This window comes from Crotalus tigris, unplaced genomic scaffold (genome assembly GCF_016545835.1).
Source record: "Crotalus tigris isolate CLP2741 ecotype Arizona unplaced genomic scaffold, ASM1654583v1 scf7180000019137.2069052, whole genome shotgun sequence".
NCBI classification, from domain to species: domain Eukaryota; kingdom Metazoa; phylum Chordata; class Lepidosauria; order Squamata; family Viperidae; genus Crotalus; species Crotalus tigris.
Genome location: NW_024097395.1, coordinates 593,163 through 615,127, shown reverse-complemented (window position 1 = coordinate 615,127; position 21,965 = coordinate 593,163). Strand labels below are relative to the sequence as shown.

The following is a 21,965-nucleotide window of genomic DNA, read 5'->3' as shown; positions in this document are numbered from 1 at the left end:
AGAGGAATAACCCCTGTCTCGGGCCCGCCAGAGATCATCCATCAGCGCGACCAAAGCAGTTTCTGTGCTGAAGCTGGGCCTGAAGCCAGATTGAAAAGGGTCTAGGTAATCCGCTTCATCCAGAGACCGTTGGAGCTGGAGCACCACCACTCTCTCTACAACCTTCTCCAAAAAGGGGAGATTGGAGACTGGACGGAAGTTATTTAAATCAGCCGGGTCCAGGGTAGGCTTCTTGAGAAGGGGCCTCACAACCGCTTCCTTCAAGGGTTGCGGGAAAGATCCCTCCCTCAACGAAGCATTGATCAACACCTGGAGCCAGCCTCGTGTCACCTCCTTGACGGCCGAGACCAACCAGGAAGGACACGGGTCCAATAAACAAGTGGAGGCACTCATCGCTCCCACTGCTCTGTCAACATCCTCAGCGGTCACCAACTCAAATTCATCCCATAAAACTGGGCTAAGACCTGCCCCGGTCATCTCAGAAGGCCCTGCCCAATCGGAGTCTAGGTCTGTCCGAATCTGAGCGATTTTGTCTGATAGAAACTGCACAAATTCTTCCGCCCTACCCTGTAAGGGCTCCCCGGCTTCCCGAACATTAAGTAGGGAACGGGTCACCCTAAACAGGGCGGCGGGGCGAGATTCTGCAGACACAATAAGTGTGGAAAAATGCGAACATTTTGCCGCTCGTATCGCCACTAAATAGGTCCTAATATAGGCTCTTAAAAGTGTCCGGTCGGGTTTGAAGTTACTAGCCCTCCAGCATCGCTCTAGACATCTCTTCTGATACTTCATCTCCCGTAGCTCCTTGGTAAACCAAGGTGCCCTCCAGGATCCACAATCACAGAGAGGTCGCAAAGGCGCGATCCGGTCTAACGCCCCTGATGCCGCCTTATTCCAAGCAGCAACCAAGGACTCAGCCGGTTCGTGGAGGAGGGAATCAGGAAAACCCCCAAGCGCTATTCGGAACCCCTCCGGGTCCATTAAACACCTGGGGCGGAACCACCTAATCGGTTCCGCCTCCCTGCGGTGGGGGAGTAGGACCAAGAAATCTAACCTCAACAGGAAGTGATCCGACCATGACAAGGGAGAAGTAGCTATACCCCTTAAATCAAAATCACGTCTCCACTGCCCCGAGAGAAATACCAAGTCGAGCGTGTGTCCTCCCCTATGGGTCGGACCCTGAATTATCTGGGTCAGGTCCATGGTTGTCATGGAAGCCATGAACTCCTAAGCCGCACCGGAGGATTCGTCGAGTGACGGCAGATTGAAATCCCCCAGAACCATAAGCCTGGGGAATTCCACCGCCAACCTGGCTACCCCCTCCAGCAGCTCGGGCAAGGCTGTTGTCACATAGCTGGGAGGCAGGTATGTCAGCAACAAGCCCAACTGAACCCTTGAATCCAACCTCAAGAGAAGGGACTCACACCCAACAATCTCTGGGGCAGGGATCCTGCGAGGTCTCAAGGATTCTCGGACAAGAATCGCCATTCCCCCACCCCTTCCCTGGAATCGCGGTTGGTGAAACCCGTCTGGGCACATCTCTGAGAGAGGAACACCTCCCTCTTGGCCCAGCCAGGTCTCAGTAGTACATGCCAGGTTGGCCTCCTCATCCAGTATCAGGTCCCAGATGAGGGGAGCTTTATTAATAACCGACCTGGATTAAGAAGCAGCAACCTGAGAAATATTCTATTTCTCACCATCTTACATCATCTAATTAATAATACAATATAACATTCTTATTTTCTATTAATTTCCAAACGTCTTGAATTTAATAAGCAAAATTTCTCTTGTTTTAACATCAAATACTTCCTCTCTTTTTCTCTTAATGCAGTGGTTCTCAACCTGTGGGCCGCGACCCCATTTGGGATCAAACAACCATTTCACAGGGGTCGCCAAACAACGCAGTCCACTATTTTTTCCCCCTTTTCCTTAGCTGTGCTACTCCCTTTTATTCTATTGGCTTTTGAAAGCCAATAGAATAGACTCTCTTGAATAGAGTCTAATTCTATTGGCTTTCAAAAGCCAATAGGAATTGTCCAGGCTGTCTCTGCCCTGCTGAGCCCGCCAAAAGTCCCATTCTGCAAACAGTGCTGCAAGTTGTCTGCAGCAAAGGCGAGCTGTCTGGAAGTTTCCACCCCTCCCTGCTGAGCAACTACTAAAAATGTAAGTAAAAGAGGGCCAGGGGTGGGAGGTGGGAGGCCGGCGGGCGCAGGGAGGGTTGCTGGCGCGCATGGGGCCCAGCAGGTGCCTTACCTCCCTTGGGCTGGGCCAGCTGGTGGCCCAGCCGGTGGCTGCCCTGCGCCATCGCTGCCCCTTGCCAGCTACGCCTCGACCGGCGCAGGGGATGGCAGCATGCATGCCCGGCGCTCCCAGGCAGGGAAAGTCCTTGACGTACGACCGGTTGGGTAGTCCTCAACGTACAACCAGTTGGGTAGTCCTCGACTTACAACCGGTTGGGGGTCGCAGCATTAAAAACGTTGAGAACCACTGTCTTAATGTCTACGATCTCATATTTATATCAGCTAAGTAAAAACATGTTTATTACATTTTTCAATAAATTTTAGCTTATATATATCTTAATTACTTTTACATTCAGCCTTTATAAACAATATTCAAATTTAACTTTTAATATTTATACTTCCAAGTTTTAAATGACCAGTTTTCTTTATCTCATTTTATAACAATATCTAGTATTCAAAGGACACATCTTGTCTATTTGAATATATTCTATTTTGATCTTCACTATTAAGTCAAAACCCCAATTTTCTTCAGCTTTCTTCTCCAACTCGCCTTCTATATTTGTGCTTTTAAGTCATCAAATAGATCTCCCTCTGTTATTATTGTTTGAGATAAAAGAGGCCATCCAGTTGCCATTTTTTTGGGAAGGGCTAACAAATCGTCTCTCTATTTTTCCATCTCGATGTAGTTGTCCTGAAATGTTTATCTTCCCTTCAGTCTGTTCTTCTTGATCCTCAGGTTTCTTCTGGTTTATATAGAGCAGTGGTGGCGAACCTATGGCACGGGTGCCAATGGCGGCACTCAGAGCCCTCTCTGTGGGCACACGCGCCGTCACTGGGTTTTATAAAACCTTTTCGCTTTAGGCCTCCACCACCGTGTACAAAAAAAAAGGTTCAATCAGTCAATTTCAACTTCTCGCGGGAAAAAAAAAGATCTTTGCAATTGATTGATTGAACTTTTAGTCCCACCCAATCTGCTATTGCCATCGCAGCCACACCCACCCAATTGGCCACACCCACCCGGCATCCGACGATGCATAAGTGGGTTATGGGTTGCAATTTGGGCACTTGATCTCTAAAAGGTTTGCCATCACTGATATAGAGAATCTTTTCCATTTTCAGTGTTGTCAGTCCCTTTTCTGGGTTTTCCATTAACTTATTTGTTGATCAGTTGGGTCTTCTATCATAGTATTTGATTGTTCCGCTTCTATTATATTCTGTGTAGTTGATTCTTTAGTTGTAATCAAAGTTTGGGTTTGCATATCTAGGCTGACATCTTGTTTTTTTCTGTAGCTTCTTATTTTATCAGAAGCTGTAAGAATAGTTTCATAAATTGCTTTCAACATAAAGAGAATCTCTGTTCCTGATCTTAATCCATGTCCTTGTAGTGGTGTGTTAAAAGCTTTACAATTAGAGAATGAAAATAATTTTGTCACTGAGTATAGAACACAGCTGGGCTTCTCACAGCTGATATCTGCCAAGGTTGCAAAAGTCTTATCTATAGTCTGGGCTTCAAGCCAAGTCTCCTTTAGGCAATAACAAGTTGTAATATCAGTTTACCCACATACCGTTTAAGATTATTATTATTATTTTTAATCCGTGCTGCTTTATAGGTGCCTGGTAGTAAGTTTGACTTCGGCTGTCTGCAGCCTAGTGATGGGCCATATTTCTATGGCTGCTCTTTCGTCCGCCAGTTTGAAGGGCTGCCCTGGATCGAGCGGAAGGGCTACCGCCCTCCCGCAATCAAGCGGGAGTCCCCTCCTTGCTTGTTGCCCCTACAGGGTGACTGTCAACCCTTTCCAGGGTCCCCCAGCGATGCAAAATCGGACGCGGAAGACGAAGCTTACCTTCCAGTGGCCGCGTCAGCAAAGTGGAAGTCCTTCACTTATATAAAACTTATAAACTTGAAACTTTATGTTGAATTTGCAGAATATGTCTCAGTTATATAATTCTAACATTTCAGATCCCAGGCAATTATTTCAACTTGCTAGGATGAGGGCTACAGTTACTAAGTAACAGGTACATTATTTTGAAATATCAGTTATGTACACAAAGCTATTACTAGCTTACCTATTTAAGTTCATTTGCAAGTAAATCCCCTTGGTTGAATTTGTCACAAAGCAATCACTTTTTACTTTGGTGCAAGGGCACCCAACCCTTGAAACCACACCCGCTCTAGTCAGCGGAAAGACCTCTCCCCACAGAACCAGTCCCTGGTGTCCAATAGGTTGGGGGCCACTGCCTTAGCGTGTTTTAAATTATCATTCAATAGCACGCATTGTATCAATTCATTAAATTATGATCACATAAACCATGTATGTCTGTGTGTGAACACAGCCAGTATTTGGATCTAAACCTAGCCAAGCTTTTCCCAATGTGATTTTCTCCAGATCAACTAGGATGACAATTCTAGAAAATAAATATTTTGCTGGGAACTCTAGAACAGTGGTTCTCAACCTTTTTAATGCCGTGACCCCCAACCGGTCGTAAGTCGAGAACTACTCAACCGGTCGTAAGTCGAGGACTACTCAACTGGTGCAGCACCGTTTGCAGAATGGGAATTTTGGCGGGCTCAGCAGGGCAGAGACAGCCTGGACAATTCCTATTGGCTTTTGAAAGCCAATAGAATTAGACTCTATTCAAGAGAGTCTAATTCTATTGGCTTTCAAAAGCCAATAGAATAAAAGGGAGTAGCACAGCTAAGGAAAAGGGGAAAAAAATGGCGGGCTGCGTTGTTTGGCGACCCCCCGTGAAATGGTCGTTCGACCCCCAAAGGGGGTCCCGACCCACAGGTTGAGAACCACTGCTCTAGAAGTTGTCCCAACTTGTACCCCTTTAAAGGCACACGGGAGCATAACTAGTCAGAGTTGTCAACCATGATGAATATTCAACTGGCTGTTCTTGTCTTTTCATTATATGGATTTGGCAGTTATTGCATTAAGAGCAACAAAGCCTGTGTTCCTGCTGTTTCAGCACCTTGTAAGTCCATCTGTAACAAGCGCATTTTAAAGTAAATTCAGTCAATAAATGTGTAATTAGTGAACTCTAGCAAAATAACTTTTATTGGAAGTGCTGAAAACTAAATACAGTATGGCAGGAAGCCATTTTTCATTGCTTTTGAATTTATGAAAAATTTGTATTTTTTTACATGCAATATATCTATTCTACCACTGGTTGTCCTTGTTGCAGCCACTTGTATTTTTGTTGACCCGGACTTATCTTTCCTTCTGGTCGTATTATCCAACATAATGATTGGAACTTCCGCATTCGCAATCGGCGGGACGAGGGCCACCTTGAGCATGAAGAACATATTGAACACCATCCTGTACCTCATGGCCTGGGAAATGCCATTGCACGAGCATTAATTCCAGCTATAGGAGTTGGTTTGAATTATAATTCTATTATAGAATTAGGTGACCGGACAGAGGAAATGTTTAACCACACCATACTGGCATTTACACAATTCAATAAGGAACAGGGAGAGATACTGGAGGTGGGGGTACAGAATCACCAAGCATTGGATATGGTACTGGCTGCAAAAGGTGGGGTGTGTGCTTTAGTTCACTCACATTGCTGCACTTTTATAACTGATTATCAAGTTAATATTAGTCACACCATCCATCTCATGGAGGAAGAAATTAAGAATTACCCTAAAGATCTGAAGATTTCTACTGATACTGTATGGGGGGGAGGGTCTTCAATGGTATATTCTCATTTCTCACCAGTTGGCTCCCAGGATGGGGTTGGTTTAGGGAATTATTCATTGGTTTTCTCTTTGTAGTATTCCTTGCTCTTGTTTCCTGTTGTGTCATTCACTGCTTTCCCCTAATCACCTGTGCTTGTCCTAAACGATGTGGACAATATACTGCAGAAGCTTATCCTCTGTCTCTTCAGTTTCATGGTCATACGTCTGTGAACAGCTCTTATGAAAGGGGGGATTATGTTGACCCGGACTTAGGGGACAGTAGCAATTGTGAATATGTGCAGATGGCCCCGCTCTCTCTGGCTGCTTGCAGAACCATGAATGCCAGATCATGAAAGGACAGCAAAGGAAACACCCAATATTCTAACTCATCCGGGAACATATGGTACCTTGGGGAAAACACCCAAACCACCCAAAAGAACATATTAGCTACTTCTGCTTTCTTCCTTCTTATCTACAGTGTGCCAGCCTTAAAGGGCGAAGTCTTTATCTTATGTGTGTCAGCTTTGCTGGGTGAATTGCTTATGTAATCAAAGTAGGTATAAAAATAAGGCTTTTTTGGTATTTGGGGCTTTTCTCTTTTTAGAGAAGCCTGTCTTTGTTCAGCTGAATAAACATGTAACACTTGAAGGTAACTTCTGGTTTCCTGTATTTTTTATCAAGCAAAACCTCAGAACCTGCATATCATTTTGAGTGTGCCAGTACACTGTATGTAGCTCTAATTGGTGAATGGGCAAAAAAAAAAAAAAAAGTTCGCTTTCAAAGTTATGTTTGGGCTAGAGGTATTGGCTAGATAGAACAGTGTGAATATTTTGGAGTAAATGACTTTGCTTGCATATGTGATACATTAACCAGATGTGTCAAATTAATCAGTGCTGTGCTCTTACCATTAGCAGGGAATGGTGCATTGGTAGGTTTAAACCTGGTAATCTAGTTTGCTCTATCTATCTTAGTAAAAAGTTATACAAGTAGACCTTGACCTACAACCATTGGTTCAGCAACTGTTCCATAATTTTTAAAAGTGGGAAGGTTCTGAGAGTGAAATGTTTAAGAAATACTGATTTAGAAAATGTAGGATAAAGCAAAGAGGCTAGAATTTAATTGCTGAGTGTGATAAGTGTTTACAGTGCTTTTTTTCTCAAAAAAAAAAAAAAAACTCACACACATCATACAACCCATCTTGCTTACCCTGCAAGGTTCCATCCCAAAAAGGTGCCGGAACTCCGTTTTGGGCGTTCTATGAGAAAAAAAAGCCCTGAGCGTTTATAATAAGATGGAAGTAAAGTGTGCTTGAAAATGAAGGAAACACTTAGCAAATTGTTTGATCATGAGCAGGCAAAAAAACAAGGGTGTATGTTGGTCCCTTGGGCATTTAATATATTTATCAGTTAAGTTTAAGAAAACCTTATGATGTGAAAACTGCTGGCTGGAAACATGAAGATACATGAATTTTGTTATGCAAATAGTGCCATGTTGTTACTGAGAAGCTGAATGATTTACAGCCCATTTGAGATAGAGTGTGTGATGCATAAAAAGCTCGTAGATTTGAAAATTAATGGAAGATAGTTGTGCTTGACAGCAAAAACAGAGTGAGTCATTGCAAGCTATACACAAATTATAAACAATAGAACAAAACGAAGATCCATTAGAGAAGTGAAGTTTAGAAAAAAAAACAGGAGGCAGACAATGTCGCTTATGGCTTTGATGGAAGCAAAGGTGGTTTGCAAGATAAAAAGTAGGGGCGTAGTGAATGGCAATATGAAGAACCAGTTTTAGCTGTAGCTCCTTTTATTATCTTAAGCCTTTACTTTCTTTGACTTACTATTGCTTATTTCTTTCCTTCACTAGGTCGAACATTGCTTATTTGCATGGGAATAGCCCAAGGTCTATTTATATAACTCGGCATTTATTTGAGAAATACTTATAGGAAGAAATATTTGTAAGATATACCCAGTAATATGTTAGAACTCTGATGTAACCAGTTTACCTAGACTTTGAAATAGAAATGTCTGACAAAACAGTATTTGGAATTATCTGAAACAATCTACTAATCTGAGGGCAGATATTCTAAACACGAAGAGACCAGAAAACAGAGGGGAAATTTCAAAGAATTTTACTATGCTGTTGTACCGGTGTTCTGAAAAATCTAATTCCTGACCCTCTGTTCAAAATCAGAGACTTCTTGTTATCTCATATTTCGTCCCATTTCTTGGCACCGAAATGCCAAAATGGCCTTACATGTGCAATGATGTGGTCCTACAAATGCTGCATTTAGATCAGAGGTCCCCAACCCTTGGGGCACGGGGGACCGTTCCATGGAGAGAGGTTTTCACATGGACTGGAGGGGGTGTGGTTTTGTGTGCTGCCTGTATCTTGCGGATGGGGTTTTGTTTGTGCGGACTGGTTGCTGGCATGCCACGGCCCGGTACTGGTCCATGGATCAGGGGTTGGGGAACCCTGCTTGCCTCTTTTTATCTGATGCAGGTGCATAAGTCCTTAGGTTGTAGGGTAGGTACTGTGGTTATCCAAACGTGTTATGTCCAAAATACCCCTCAAATACAGTTGCTAAGTGTGACATAGAATTTAGATTGCTTTAAACTGAGTGTGAATACTACTACAGCTGGAAGCATCAAAGCACTTCTGGATTGTGAAAGGGTTGAATGGTTGTCCGGGGGATGCCCAGTTGGGGGTTCCTTTCATGTCATCATTAAGTTGTTTGGCAAAGTGGTATCCATCTATCTACTCACAGTCACTCATTTTCAAACTGCTAAGTTGGCAGGAACTGGAGCATGATATCACCCCGTCCCACGACAGCAACCAAGTCTCAAATGCGAACCTGCCGATCGCCAGCCCAGCGTCCTAACCATATGAGCCACTGCGCTCCCACTGAGTGTCATTAAATCTTCTGCATATTGTATGGCAATATGGCAATTGTATTCTGCAAATTGTATGCCTTTGATTTGTCTTCCTTCTGACTTAGGATATAAGAGGTGTCATTCCTTCACCTGACAATAGAACAGAAACTGATTCAGCTTCAACAGCCACAGATCAATCTGGTCCAGAAGTGATCATTGTGGGGGCTGGTGTCCTTGGCTCTGCTCTGGCAGCGGTGCTGGCCCGGGATGGAAGGAGAGTGACGGTCATTGAGCGAGATCTGAAGGAACCTGATAGGATTGTTGGAGAACTCCTACAGCCAGGAGGTTATAACACTCTAAAAGATCTGGGCCTTCAAGGTACATTACCTTTGCTAAACACACTTCTTTCATTCACAGATGTGGGAATGATGCTTTAACTGCAGGTTTTTGAAACTCGCTCGACAGCCTGATTGTCAGCTTTTCTATCTCTGCCTTGTATCCTTCTAATTACAGGTAGTCCTCAACCTATGACCACAATTAAGCCCAAAATTTCTGTTGCTTTATTAAGTGAGTTTTGCCCCATTTTACCACTATTCTTGCCACAACGGAATCCCTGCACTTGTTAAGTTAGTAACATAGTTATTAAGTGAATTTGGCTTTTCCCCTTGATTTTGCTTGTCAGAAGGTTGCAAAAGTTGACTACATGACCCTGGCACACTGCAACCGCCATAAATATGAGAAAGTTGCCAATGAATTTTGATCACATGACCACAGGAATGTTGCAATGGTCATAAGTCACTTTTCCAATAGCTAAATGAACTGTTGTAAGTCAAGGACTACCTGTATTATGAAAGACAGAAAACAAATAATACCAATAAACTTCTTCTCTGTGTTCTTTGTCCTGTGAACGAAAAACAATTGTACAGCCTAGCTTGCCTTAAATTCATGGCTCAGAATTAACATTGAAAAAAGAAAAAAAAATCATAAGATGAAAAACCAAGATAGAGAAATCTGCTTGACAGAGGAAAGTTTTTTTTAGCTAGAAGAGAAGAAACACGGTTGAGGTTGTCATTGACATTGCTTGTTGGATATTGCCCTTAATGCAGGTAAGAAAAATGTGTGATTTTGAACCTGAATAGAGCAGTGATGGCGAACCTTTTAGAGACCGAGTGCCCCAAAACTGCCCCCCATTGCCCCCCTGCCCCACCTGCCTGGGGGGCCACCCACTGCCTCCACGGCCTGCTGCAGCAGATCGCCCAGGCGGCCCAGCATCGCCATGGCGGCCACGCCCTCCGCCCACATCCCGCAGCATCATCTGCATACAATGGGACGCAAGGGTGGAATTTTGTCCCTGTGGCCCCGCTGCCTTGTCCTTGGCTGCTGTGCTCTGCACGGGCCGCGCCTGGGGGTGAGTCGTCTTCCGGGGGGGGAGGTTGCTGGTGAGGAGGGGGCCGTGGGGGAAGGGGGGGCTTGGGTGATGACATGCGTACCCACAGAGAGGGCTATAAGTGTCCCCTCTGGCGCACGTACCCTAGGTTCGCCACCCCTGGAATAGAGTTTTATTTATGTTTTTCCTGCTTCATTTGGGACCACTTACCTATAAATATTTAGATAAACATTCCCTGACATCTTTTCTATGCTGTTTCCCAATGATATTGTCTTATTGTCTTATTCCCAGGGCACCACTGACACAATTTAAGTGATCTTTAGCTGTACAAGTGTAAGTTAGAGGAATTTTCCAAAACTGTCCAAGAAGAATCTCAAATTTGACTTTTTCACCTATTACCCTGAAGGAAAGTTAAGTGCAATGACTTGAAATAGAGGCAGTAAAGGGACAATAAGGATCAGCAAAGGAAGTACCCTCATACTCAACCAGGTATAGGTAATCCTCGACTTACAATTGGTTGCTTAGTGACCATTTGAAGTTATGATCCACATTTATGACCATTTGCAGTGTCCTGCAGTCATGTGACTGCAAATTATGACTTGATTTTTAACCAAAACCTGACATTTACTTCTCGTTATCAGCAAAAAAAAAAACCCTCCCATTGCAAACAGTAGGTTTGCTTAATGGCCATGTTGTTCACTGAATGACCACTTCATTTGCTTAACAATGACCACAAAAAAGGTAATAAAATTGAGCGTGGTTACGGATGACCAGCGTCAGTTATGACTATAATTCCAGGCTCAATTATGGTTGTAAGTTGAGGACTATCTGTATATGCATAAAAGTCTAAATTATATACATTTGCTGAACTTTTATGTACATTGGACTTAAACAAATACAGAGAAGAGTAATTAAAATAAAGCACAGTATTTGGCTAAAATGTACCGAGTTGTTAAGTATATAGTAACCTAAATGCTGAAGGCTGAAGGAAATTGCAAGGAGATCAAAGCAGTTGATCCTAAACGAAATCAACCCTGACTGTCTTTTGGAAGGACAGAGACTGAGACTGAAGCTCAAATACTTTGGCCATCACATGAGAAGAGATGACTCCTTGGAAAAGACCTTGACGTTGGGAAAGAGGGAAGGCAAAAGGAGAAGGGGACAGCAGAGGAGGAGATGGTTAGAGAGTGTCATGGATGCAATGAACATGAGTTTGGGAAGATTCCAAGAGACAGTGGAGGACAAGGGGGCTTGGCGTGCTATGTTCCATGAGGCTGCAAAGAGTCGGACATGACTTAGCATCAGAACAATCACCACCACCACCACCACAACAAACTGAAACAAAGTTTCTTATTCTTTTCCCTGGGTTGTTCCTGGAGATAATTCCTGCTATTTGTCAGAGCTGCTATGGACATGGCAAATCCAAACTTGGGGACAGTAACTCCTTTTTCTAGTTCCCTGGAAATTCCCTATTTCCCTTTTAAAAGAACGATGCTTTTTTCTAACTAGAAGTGGAAAAAATAGAGAAAATCTCTGGTAAGGCCTATGTGAAAAAAAACATCTGACCTTGAACTTCATTCAGACCAAAATCCAAATTGGATTCAAACTCAGTCCTCGTCTCCATTCAGACTGGCTGAGAGGCTGCTGTATATTGGATCCTGCTTTTATATCCTAGGTTTGGCAACTATGGCCATTTAATAATCTGTGGACTTCAACTCCCAGAATTCCTGAGCCAGCCCTACTGGGCTCAGCAATTTAGGGAGTTGAAGTCCACAGTTTGTAAAGTTGCCACAGTTGCCTGCCCCTGGACTATCCATACCACCACTCGCTGCAGATAGCTAGTTCCTCCTCCTAAATCTTCCCCCTTTCTCTATTCATTTGTTTTGTAGATGCTGTGGAAGGTATAGATGCTCATATAATAAATGGCTACATCATTCATAATCTTGAAAACAAGGCAGAGGTTGAGATTCCTTACCCTTGCACAGCAGCTGGGCAAGTACAGAACGGAAAAGCATTTCATCATGGACGTTTCATCATGGGTCTCCGAAGGGCAGCCATGTCAGAACCTAAGTGAGCATAATAATTTAAAATCACAGTATAAGTAGGCTAGGCCATGTGCGCAGTTTGCCTTCTGAAGATGCATCCATCTATTTTTCTATTTTAAATGTGTTTTTCTTTTATTCATTGCACTTGTGAATCAACTCTACATAGTTTGGAGTTAACCAGAACAAGCACTTTAAACATCAGTTGGATTGGGGTTTATATGTTCTGACAATTAAACTGGAAGTTAATTCATAAACTTTGTTTTGCTGTTTGAGTCACCCCTGTTACAAAACAGGTTATTTCCGTTGAGGCCTAATTTGTTAACCTGATAACCTGAAAACAAAGAATAAATTCTCTAAATTGAAAGTAAAATAAACCCTTATATCTTGTTTCGTGTAAGTAAGCTGTCAATCCAGAAAATGGATTGGATTTGAAGAGAGAAATAGGATTCAGAGTACCCTTGGATTTGTGCATTGCATCTGTTAGAAGCACCTTAAAGCAGCTCTGTCTTTTCCTGGGTTCATGTGATTGCCCTGCTTTAATAATAATAATTTTTATTTTGCAGTCACAGACCAAAATACAAGTGAAAGAAAAATATAATCACAAACAATTAACACCAGAAACCTTGGCTAAAGGGAATTACAACGTTCTCCTCTAATAGTTACAGCTCTTAAAAGAAATTTAGAAACCTGAGAAGTAATATAGGAGGAACCATCCCCTAGACAATATAAAACCAAATTACTAACATTAGAACCAGAAGGATCAATTCCAAGGAGAGCCAATAGTTTAATTCTGGCTATATTATACATAGGGCAATATAATAAGACATGCTCCACAGTTTCAACTTCAGCCCTATCACAGGGGCATAATCGCTCACTAAAGGGAGCCTCTTGAATCATTCAAGTAGTGCTGAGGGCAAGATATTGAAACGGGCTAGGGAGATGTGATTACCCTGGCAGCTGCAGTGCATTCCTGGGAAAGATTTGATTTAACATATTTCTACAGGTGTTATGTAACGGTTCCAGACACTTTGTATCAAAGTTCTCCCTGCAAATAGCAGTCCTAATATCTAGAAAGGTAACCTTGTTAAATATGGTGGAAAGAAAAAGTGATTTATAGAAAAATCTTTAGAGGATAGAGGTTGACCTAGGTTGTCAGACTAGGGCAGTATTTCTCAAAGTTGGCCATTTTAAGAGGTATGGATTTCAATTCCTAAATTTCCCAGCCATCTGGATAGGGAATTCTGGGAACTGAAGGCAACACATCTTAAAATTGCCAAAATTTAGAAACACGGTCTAGAAGAATGGTATGTTTTGTGCACTATAGGAGGACCTGAATGTCCAGGCTGGGGTCACATCATCTTGAAGAAGGTCTATTTAGATCAGACCTGGGCGTTTTATGGCCTTCAGGCCACATCTGGCCTGTGGGCAGTCCGTGTGGTTTGCAGGGGCAGCAGTGGTGGAGGTGGAGCACCAGGGCAGCATTGGGAGCAGGAATTGATGCAGCATGAGGGGTGGGGCATCAGCAGCAATGGGGGCGGGCTGGAGGCAGCCCTCAACAACTGTTCCAATTTCTCATTGGCCCCATGGGAAAATTAATTTCCCCTCTCTGATTTAGGTGGTTCCTAGAACATACCAACCTGACAGCACATAGTTATTCCCTGTTCTCAGATTTTTCTTAAACTATTTTCTTTCACTGTTGACCATTTTAACATCCTCTTCCTTTTCCTTTATTTTTTTCCTTCAGAAGTCCTGTTTTCCTTATAATAGCTGTTTTGTCTAAGATTGAATATAATTGCATGTTTTATTAATTATAAAGTACTTTGTATGAAAATGAAAATCACATATGTAGAAAAAGAGGGCTACAGAGAGAGAATAAATGCATTTTTGTGGTTCACAGATTTCCCTGTTCCTAATCTTGCAAGTTAAACAGAGAGGCCCATTTTAGTTACAACTCAATAAAATGTATACTGTGTATGTATTCTTTTAATGTGTTTTTTTTTCCAGTGCAAAATTTATTGAGGGGACAGTGATACAATTGCTTGAAGAAGATGAATGTGTAGCTGGAATTGTATACAAAGATAAAGAAACTGGTGATACAAAGGTGAGATTTTCCAGCAATTCTGGTTATTCCAGTGTTCTAGGATACTATGTCAGTTTAAAAGAAGTTGCAATTCTTAATCAGTTAGCTTATTACAGTGATGGTGAACCTATGACATGCATGTCAAAGGTGACACACCACAATGGTTTGGGTGACATGCCGGCGTGCACCAGCAGCCAACGATAACAACAATAACAGGTGGAAATTAATCAAGGAGAGAAGCAACATAGAACTAAGGAGAAACTTCCTGACAGTTAGAACAATTAACCAGTGGAACAACCTGTCTCCAGAAGTGGTGACTGCTCCAACACTGGAAGTTTTTAAGAAGAGGCTGGACAGCCATTTGTCCAAAATGTTGAGAGTTGGATTAGATGACCTCCAAGGTCCCTTCCAACTTTACTATTATTATTATTAGTTCTGAAAGCACATCCAATTTGAGCATGATGTTTAGGAGGCCATGTGAGAATTGTGCAGCTTCTGGACTGCGCGGAAGTCCTGTGAGAGGCCTATGTGCTCAAGGAGTTTTCAGACCCTGTGAAAATTGCACATGCATGGGCTTTTGTGCAGTTTTTGGACACTGCAAAGACCGCAAAAGAGCATTCTCTGAAGTCACTTCAAGAACATAAGCCTTGTGCAATCCATTTTGAAATGCAGCCGTGGTACTAGAGCTGGGCAAGGCCTCGGACTCTACTTCGGGCCCAGGCTTGGCACTGTTGCCGAATACCGCTGTTCAGAGCAGCCTAGAAGGGGAGAAGATAAATAATTGTTCTGTTTTGCTTGTGCGTTTGTATGAGACATGCCAAAAAAGTCAGATTTAGCATTTTCTGAATTTTTGACATGGTGAGCCCAAAATGTTTACCATTATTGGCTTAGTAAAATAATAGAAACCTAAACCATATTTTAAATTAGGCTATGGGGTATATAATTTCCAATGGAATCACTGTTGTTAAGGCACTGAATGTGGATGTCAAGATGTGTGCAAGACGTAGATTGAGGAATATAAATATTTATGAGAAAATCACAGGTGAGAGGAATTCAGTTTAGAATGAAACATTCAAAAATTATTCGCTCATGTCTGCCTCACATACTTCTTTGCATTTCAGGTTGGCCTGTTAAAACCAATAAGGTACAAGCAGTCTTCAACTTACGACCTTGCCCCCCCCCTTGCAGTCACATGATTGCATTTTGGGCATTAAGCAACTGGCCCACATTTATGGCTGTTTGCAGCATCCTGAAATCAAATAACTATGATTTATGATGTTTTTTTGGCAAAAAGCAACCATTGCGGAAAATGGATTTGCTTAATGTTTGCCACAATTGGTTAACGACTGCAGATATATATTTAATGGCCATTGCAAAAAAAAGTCATAAAATCAGGTATGGTCACATGTTGACCCACTTGACGCCTATCATGACTTGCGATGTAATTATGGGTTCAAAGTTTAGTCAAAGTTGAGGACTACCTGTAACAGGTTGTGCATTGTGATGATCATTCTCATTTGCATATTGAAAAGGAGTGGGGTTGCATTACAAGGTTCTGCAGCCATCTTACCGATTTTGATTTTGTTTTGGAGTACATTGTCAAACTTTAAATCAACACTGATAATTTAGTCCCTATATTTAGTTCATTTATTTTGTTTCGCAGGAACTCCATGCACCCTTAACAGTGGTTGCTGATGGTCTGTTTTCCAAGTTTCGAAAAAATCTTATCTCCAGCAAAGTTAAAGTCTCTTCTCATTTTGTAGGATGCATTTTGAAGGTAAGTGGTTCCGTGAAGCATGAAGCATAGTATTATCAAATTTGGATGCTTGCGATGATTACCAAAGAATAGCATTTCAGGTGTTCTTATCTCCACCCAACCACACAAATAATTTCTAATAGCATCATAAGTTACTGTTGTTGCCCCTTCGCTTATGCATTTTCTTTAAAGCAGTTTAATCCTGCTGTTCAATCCCAGAGTTGCCCAAGCTGGCTTGCAAAGAGCCATCTTCAGGCATGAGTTGGAAGGAAACCAGTGACGATGGGGAGAAAACATACAGCTCAGTGACATGACTTCAGTCTGATGATGGTTGTGGTAGAGCCTGTCGGATTTGAATGTTCAGCCTTGTTGAAAGTCTATGAGCCTTGGGTTATTTGTCAGCTGAAAATTCCTCATTGCAGTCAAGGTATAGAGCAGGAGGGTGCTGGGAATTCTTTTTTAATAATGTTTTTTTCTTTCTTTATCTATAAAGAATTCTCCTCAGTTTAAAGCCAATTACGCTGAGCTTGTTTTGGGAAATCCTAGCCCAGTGCTTATCTACCAGATTTCTTCCACTGAAACTCGAGTTCTTGTTGACATTGTGGGTGAAATGCCAAAAAATCTTAAGGAATACATGGTTGAAAAGATTTATCCACAGCTACCAGGTAAGAATCTATGCACGGGGTCTTAAATATTTTTACAGGTAGTCTTTATCATCCCAATGGGGCCAGGAACTTCCATTGTTTCTCGGAGCAGTTGAGTGAGTTGCATCTGATATTACAACCTTTTTTGCTCTGGTTGTTAAAGAAAATCTCTGTAGTCATTAAGTAAATTACGTAGTTGTCAAGTGACTCCATTGATTTTGCATGTTGGAAATCCCCTGGGAAGGTTGCCGTGGTGATCACAGCAGCAGTCATAAGTGTGACAGTCACTTGTAAGTCACTTTTTCATTGCCATCGTAACTGAATGTTTGCTAAATGAATGGTCATATGTTGAGGAGTATTTGTATGTCAGTGACTTGGATTGTAATTTAGGCAGTTGTCTTAAAGCAACCTTGACTACCTTAAACGGGAAAGTTTAAGATTTGTGCATGTCCTAAAACTGTCAAGGTTGAGAAATGTTCTGTTTTAGCTGAAGCATGAAAGTTGACCTTGGGTTATCAGGTAATCAGAGAGCTTCATTCTGTTAAGTGTATTTTCTATTGAATCTTGGCCCAAGGAGAAATATTTTGAAACTCACTGACCACATTTGCCTGTTTGTTTTTTTAACAGAACACATTCAAGAGCCTTTCCTAATAGCAGTACAGAATGAACGTCTGAGAGTCATGCCAGCAAGCTTTCTACCGCCTTGTCCTGTTAATAAAGGAGGTCTGTAAGCAAAGCAGAGAATGCAGAAAACTTCACAGTCTAATGCAGGGGCATCCAACCTTGGCAACTTTTAAGTCTTGTGGACTTCAACTCCCAGAATTCCCCAGCCAGCCATGCTGGGAATTCTGGACGTTGAAGCCCATAGATCCTAAAGTTGCCAAAGTTGGACACCCCCGGTCTAATGAAAATCTTGAGAGCATTGAGGAGATTTGTTTTTCCTCTGGCAGAACAGAATGCTTCTTTCTGGCGCCCTTTCAGCCAAGGGGCTCTTTTTAAAGATTTCTAAAAAAAGGTGATTACGTATATTTAAATCACAAGGTCTGAAACTGGAGCCTACAGAATTATTGGCATATTTCTTTGCACCTCAATCAACTTTTTTGGCCATTACTAATAACCTTTAGCCTTTAGAGCGATTCTGTTTGGAATTAAGTTGGCATCCTCTCTGTATGGACCACAATAAATGTCGGAATATATTTATTAGTAAGCTATAAGTTGGCTTTTGTTGATTAAAGATGCTTTACACATATGGTAAAGGCAAAGGAGTCCCTGTGTATTAGTAGTCCATTAGTTGTTGCCGACTATGGGGGGGAGGCCTCATCTCCGTTTCAAGGCCATTGAGACAACACTGTCTGAAGATATTTTTGTGGTGTTGTGGCCAGCAAGACATCACGGAGCAATGTTACCTTCCCACTGAAGTGGTACCTATTTATCTACTCACATTCACCTGCTTTCAAACTGCTAGGTAGGCAGGAGCTGGGGCTAGAATGGGAGCTCATTCCGTCGCGTGGAGCTCGGGTCTTGAACTTGGACTGCCAGCTTTCCAGCCAACAAGCCCAACGTCTTAATCACTGAGCCATCACGCTGCTCCCCTTCAGATTCACAGCCATTTCATGAGTTTGATGCAAATTACCATGAATAATTTGTAGTATTTGACAATGCTAAGCAACGATGTACTTGGTCATGAATGACATTGCAGTTTGACATTTGGGGGTAGGAGACACCCCCTTCTCCCCACTGAGGATAAAATTGAGGCTTGCTTGTAGTTTTATCTGCCAGTCACTAACGATTTGCCTGGAAGGCTTTAAACAAGCCTTTTGAACATTTAAATCGCATCCCCAAAAGTTCATCTGTGCAGTTTTGATGTTAAGACTCTTTCCCTTTTAGGAGTCATCCTCCTAGGAGATGCTTACAATATGAGGCATCCTCTGACAGGCGGAGGAATGAGCGTTGCTCTGAACGATATCAAGATCTGGAGATGTTTGCTACAGACCATTCCGGACCTGTACGAAGACTCTGCTCTACTGCAAGTAAGATACATATATTTTTCTTTCAGAAAGAATTGATGGTCCCTAAGTTTCTTTTATACAATTTCAAGTATGCATGCTATTTTATATTTGAAATCTTTTATTTTCATCTGATTTAATATCAAGTGGAGCAATCTGTTGGAAATTTATTTTTTGCAGGCCAAAAAGACCTTCTACTGGACAAGAAAGAAGTCTCATTCCTTTGTTGTGAATGTTCTTGCTCAGGCGCTTTATGAATTATTCGCTGCAACAGATGGTATGTGCTTGTTCGGAAATGCGCTTTCTTTCCAGTCTGGTTCTTCTCCTCTTTAGTGTAATGATTTCTGCTTTGTCCTTGCTTCTCTTCCCGTTGTCTCCTTCGTTCTTGATTCTTTTCAAGTTGCCAAGGTTGAGAAATATTGGACTCAATGGTTTAGATTAACTGACTTCTTGCAGATCAGGTTGATCCTGTTTAATTCCCATCTGATGCATAATATTGGCATTTTTCTCCCAGGCTCCTGCCTCCTACCCAGTCCTCTTTACAATTAATCAAATAATTATTCACTTCCTGTACACCTACTCATTTTTATGTTGTAAGAAATCTCACTCTCTATGTTTGTATATATGTCTCTGTCTGTCTGTGTATATGTGTGCGTGTGTGTGTGTATTCTTAAGAATGCTAAAAACAAAAAGGTGATTCCTGGGTAAACTCATGTTAATTAGCAAAAAATGCACGAATACCAGGAAATTATAAAACTATAAAAAGTTTTAATAAGTTAAAATACCAGGCGCCAGCGAAAACTTGGTATTTTAACTTATTAAAACTTTTTATAGTTTTATAATTTCCTGGTATTTGTGCATTTTTTGCTAGTTAACATACACACACACACACACACACACACACGCACACACAAAGGTAGTCCTCGATGTACGACCAACCTAGCCCAAACGTTTATGTTGCTGAGACATTTGTTAAGTGAATTTTGCCCCATTTTATGACATTTTTTGCCACAGTTGTTAAGCAAATCATATTTATAACAGTTGTTAAGTGAATCTGATTTCCTGATTGACTTCGCTTGTCAGAAGGTCACAAAAGGGATCACATGACTTTGGGTCACTGCAACTGTCATAAATGTGAGCCAGTTGCCAAGCATGCCGAATTTTTATCACGTGACCATGGGGGATGCTGCCAAAGTTGTAACGGTGAAAAACGGTCGTAAGTTACTTTTTTTCAGTGCGGTTGTAACTTTGAACAGTCAGTAAATGAACTGCTGTAAATCAAGGACTACCTGCATATATATACATTTGATGAATCTTATTTTCTGGTTGATTACTTATCCTGCCCCATTTCTGGCCACAGAATGCTGGGCCTCTAGGCCTGGGGCTCAGAACATGGAGGATGACTGCAAAGGGTATGGGCTGATCCCTGCAGCTCCTGAAGGCTCTGAGCGCGGGTTCTGGCACCGCTCGGTTTCCCACCCCATCCCCGCCATCTGGTGGGCAGGATTGCCTTCTGCTTTCCCCGCCACTGCATTGGCGGCTGACGCTGCCCTCCTGAGAGGCAGCACGGTGATTGGACAGCAGCCACGCTACAAATGGGGATAGACCATTCCCCAAACCTCAGCCATCCTCTCCACGGTGAGCTGATGCGAGGCGGCCGACCAAGCACCAAAGCGCCGATGAAAATCTGTATGTGTGTCTGCCTCTCAGAGGCGCCAAAAACAGCGCTCGGAGCCTCCAGGAACTGCAGGGATCCACCCACGCCCTTTGTAGTTGTCCTCCTGCAACGCGCAGCCTCTCCCTGTAAGCAATCCGGCTTGCCCAGGGTCAGATTGGCCATCGCGGGAGCCTCGTCCCGCATATGTGGCAGAGCTGGGGGACAAGGATGGGCCAAGCTTCCCGCGATGGTCAAGCTGACCCTGGGCCAGCCGGATTGCTTCAGCTGCGAGGAGCCTGGCCTCAGGTTTCCATTGCCCAGGCTTCCCGAAGCTGATGGGGACTGCGGCCCTCCTCAGCTGAAGAGTTTAGCTGAGCCGCAAAGTTGAACGCGCCTGCAAAGCAGCGGTGCGCCCCAAGCAAGGAAGCGTGAGCTTTGAGGGTGCGAGTGTCTGTATTTCCGTGGCTCATGCGCAGAATTCACACCGTGCCTACCCATTGGCATTCAAGGAGGCTAATCTTGGTAAATACAAATCATTGTTCTGAAAAAGAAAGAGACAGATTACAATATTGATGATGGATGTAAATGAAAAAGCAGTTTCCAAAGCCTTCCTCCCCCACTGAGGGAAACCTGAGTCATCTGGAGGGGGGGAGCCCCTGCTGGCCGGGCTGGGCCTTGTGCTGAAAAAATAAGACATTCCCTGAAAATAAGCCCTAGTGCAGTGTTTCTCAACCTTGACAATTTTAAGGCATGTGGACTTCAACTCCCAGAATTCCACAGCCAGCATTGCTGGCTGTGGATTTCTGGGAGTTGAAGTCCACATACCTTAAAATTGTCAAAGTTGAGAAACACTGCCCTAGTGGGTCTTTTGAATCAAAAATAAATATAAGACCCGGGCTTATTTTCGGGGAAACACGGTAGCACTGATGATGTTACCTAGTTAGGGTAATGAAATGTCTGCAAGAAAACAAGCAAGCTCGGAGAGCACCAAGGACCCCACAGTTCAACCCTGAGCTACGAATATTCTCCTTCGTCTGTTAATGACTGCACACTGCAACGTCTCCCCCAAAGTTGCTGTTGTCGTGATGTCAATTCCATCTGGTAAAGATTTTGTTCCCCTATTTGAGTGGGGGGGGGGAGTGCAAGATTTTAAAGGGAATGTTCGAGGCAAGTATGTGCTGTCATGCTGCAACTTTTCATTTTCTGATTTGGCCTGGCTTTTCTGCTAAGGTGATATCATGTTACATTTGTTTGTTTGACAGATTCTCTGCACAAGTTAAGGAGAGCCTGCTTTCTTTATTTCAAGCTTGGGGGCAAGTGTGTGTCTGGTCCAGTTGGATTACTTTCCATGTAAGTTGGGGTAGTTTTTTTTTTTTCCCCCTCAATGGTGGTTCAACGTGTTATTGGCAGCAATTGTAGTTAGCATAGTCCATGACTTGCCTTCGGAGCCTTTAGAGCAGTGGTTCTCAACCTGTGGGTCGGGACCCCATTTGGGGTCGAATGACCATTTCACGGGGGTCGCCAAACCATGCTGTCCGCCATTTTTTTCCCTTTTCCCTAGCTGTCCTACTCCCTCTTATTGGTGGCCACACCCA

The 21,965-nt window shown here is 42.8% G+C and overlaps 1 protein-coding gene across 2 annotated transcripts in view; it reads left to right on the top strand.

Moving 5' to 3' along the window:
* SQLE (squalene epoxidase) overlaps positions 1-21,965 on the top strand; it is a 29,270-nt gene that overhangs the window by 3,626 nt on the left and 3,679 nt on the right. For both annotated transcript variants that reach the window (XM_039359801.1, XM_039359800.1), the window contains exons 3-11: positions 8,921-9,173; positions 12,072-12,252; positions 14,232-14,328; positions 15,971-16,084; positions 16,557-16,728; positions 17,335-17,430; positions 18,595-18,737; positions 18,894-18,990; positions 21,633-21,720. In XM_039359801.1, coding sequence (XP_039215735.1) covers positions 8,921-9,173; positions 12,072-12,252; positions 14,232-14,328; positions 15,971-16,084; positions 16,557-16,728; positions 17,335-17,430; positions 18,595-18,737; positions 18,894-18,990; positions 21,633-21,720 — 1,241 coding nt within the window. The remainder of the gene's footprint in view (positions 1-8,920; positions 9,174-12,071; positions 12,253-14,231; positions 14,329-15,970; positions 16,085-16,556; positions 16,729-17,334; positions 17,431-18,594; positions 18,738-18,893; positions 18,991-21,632; positions 21,721-21,965) is intronic.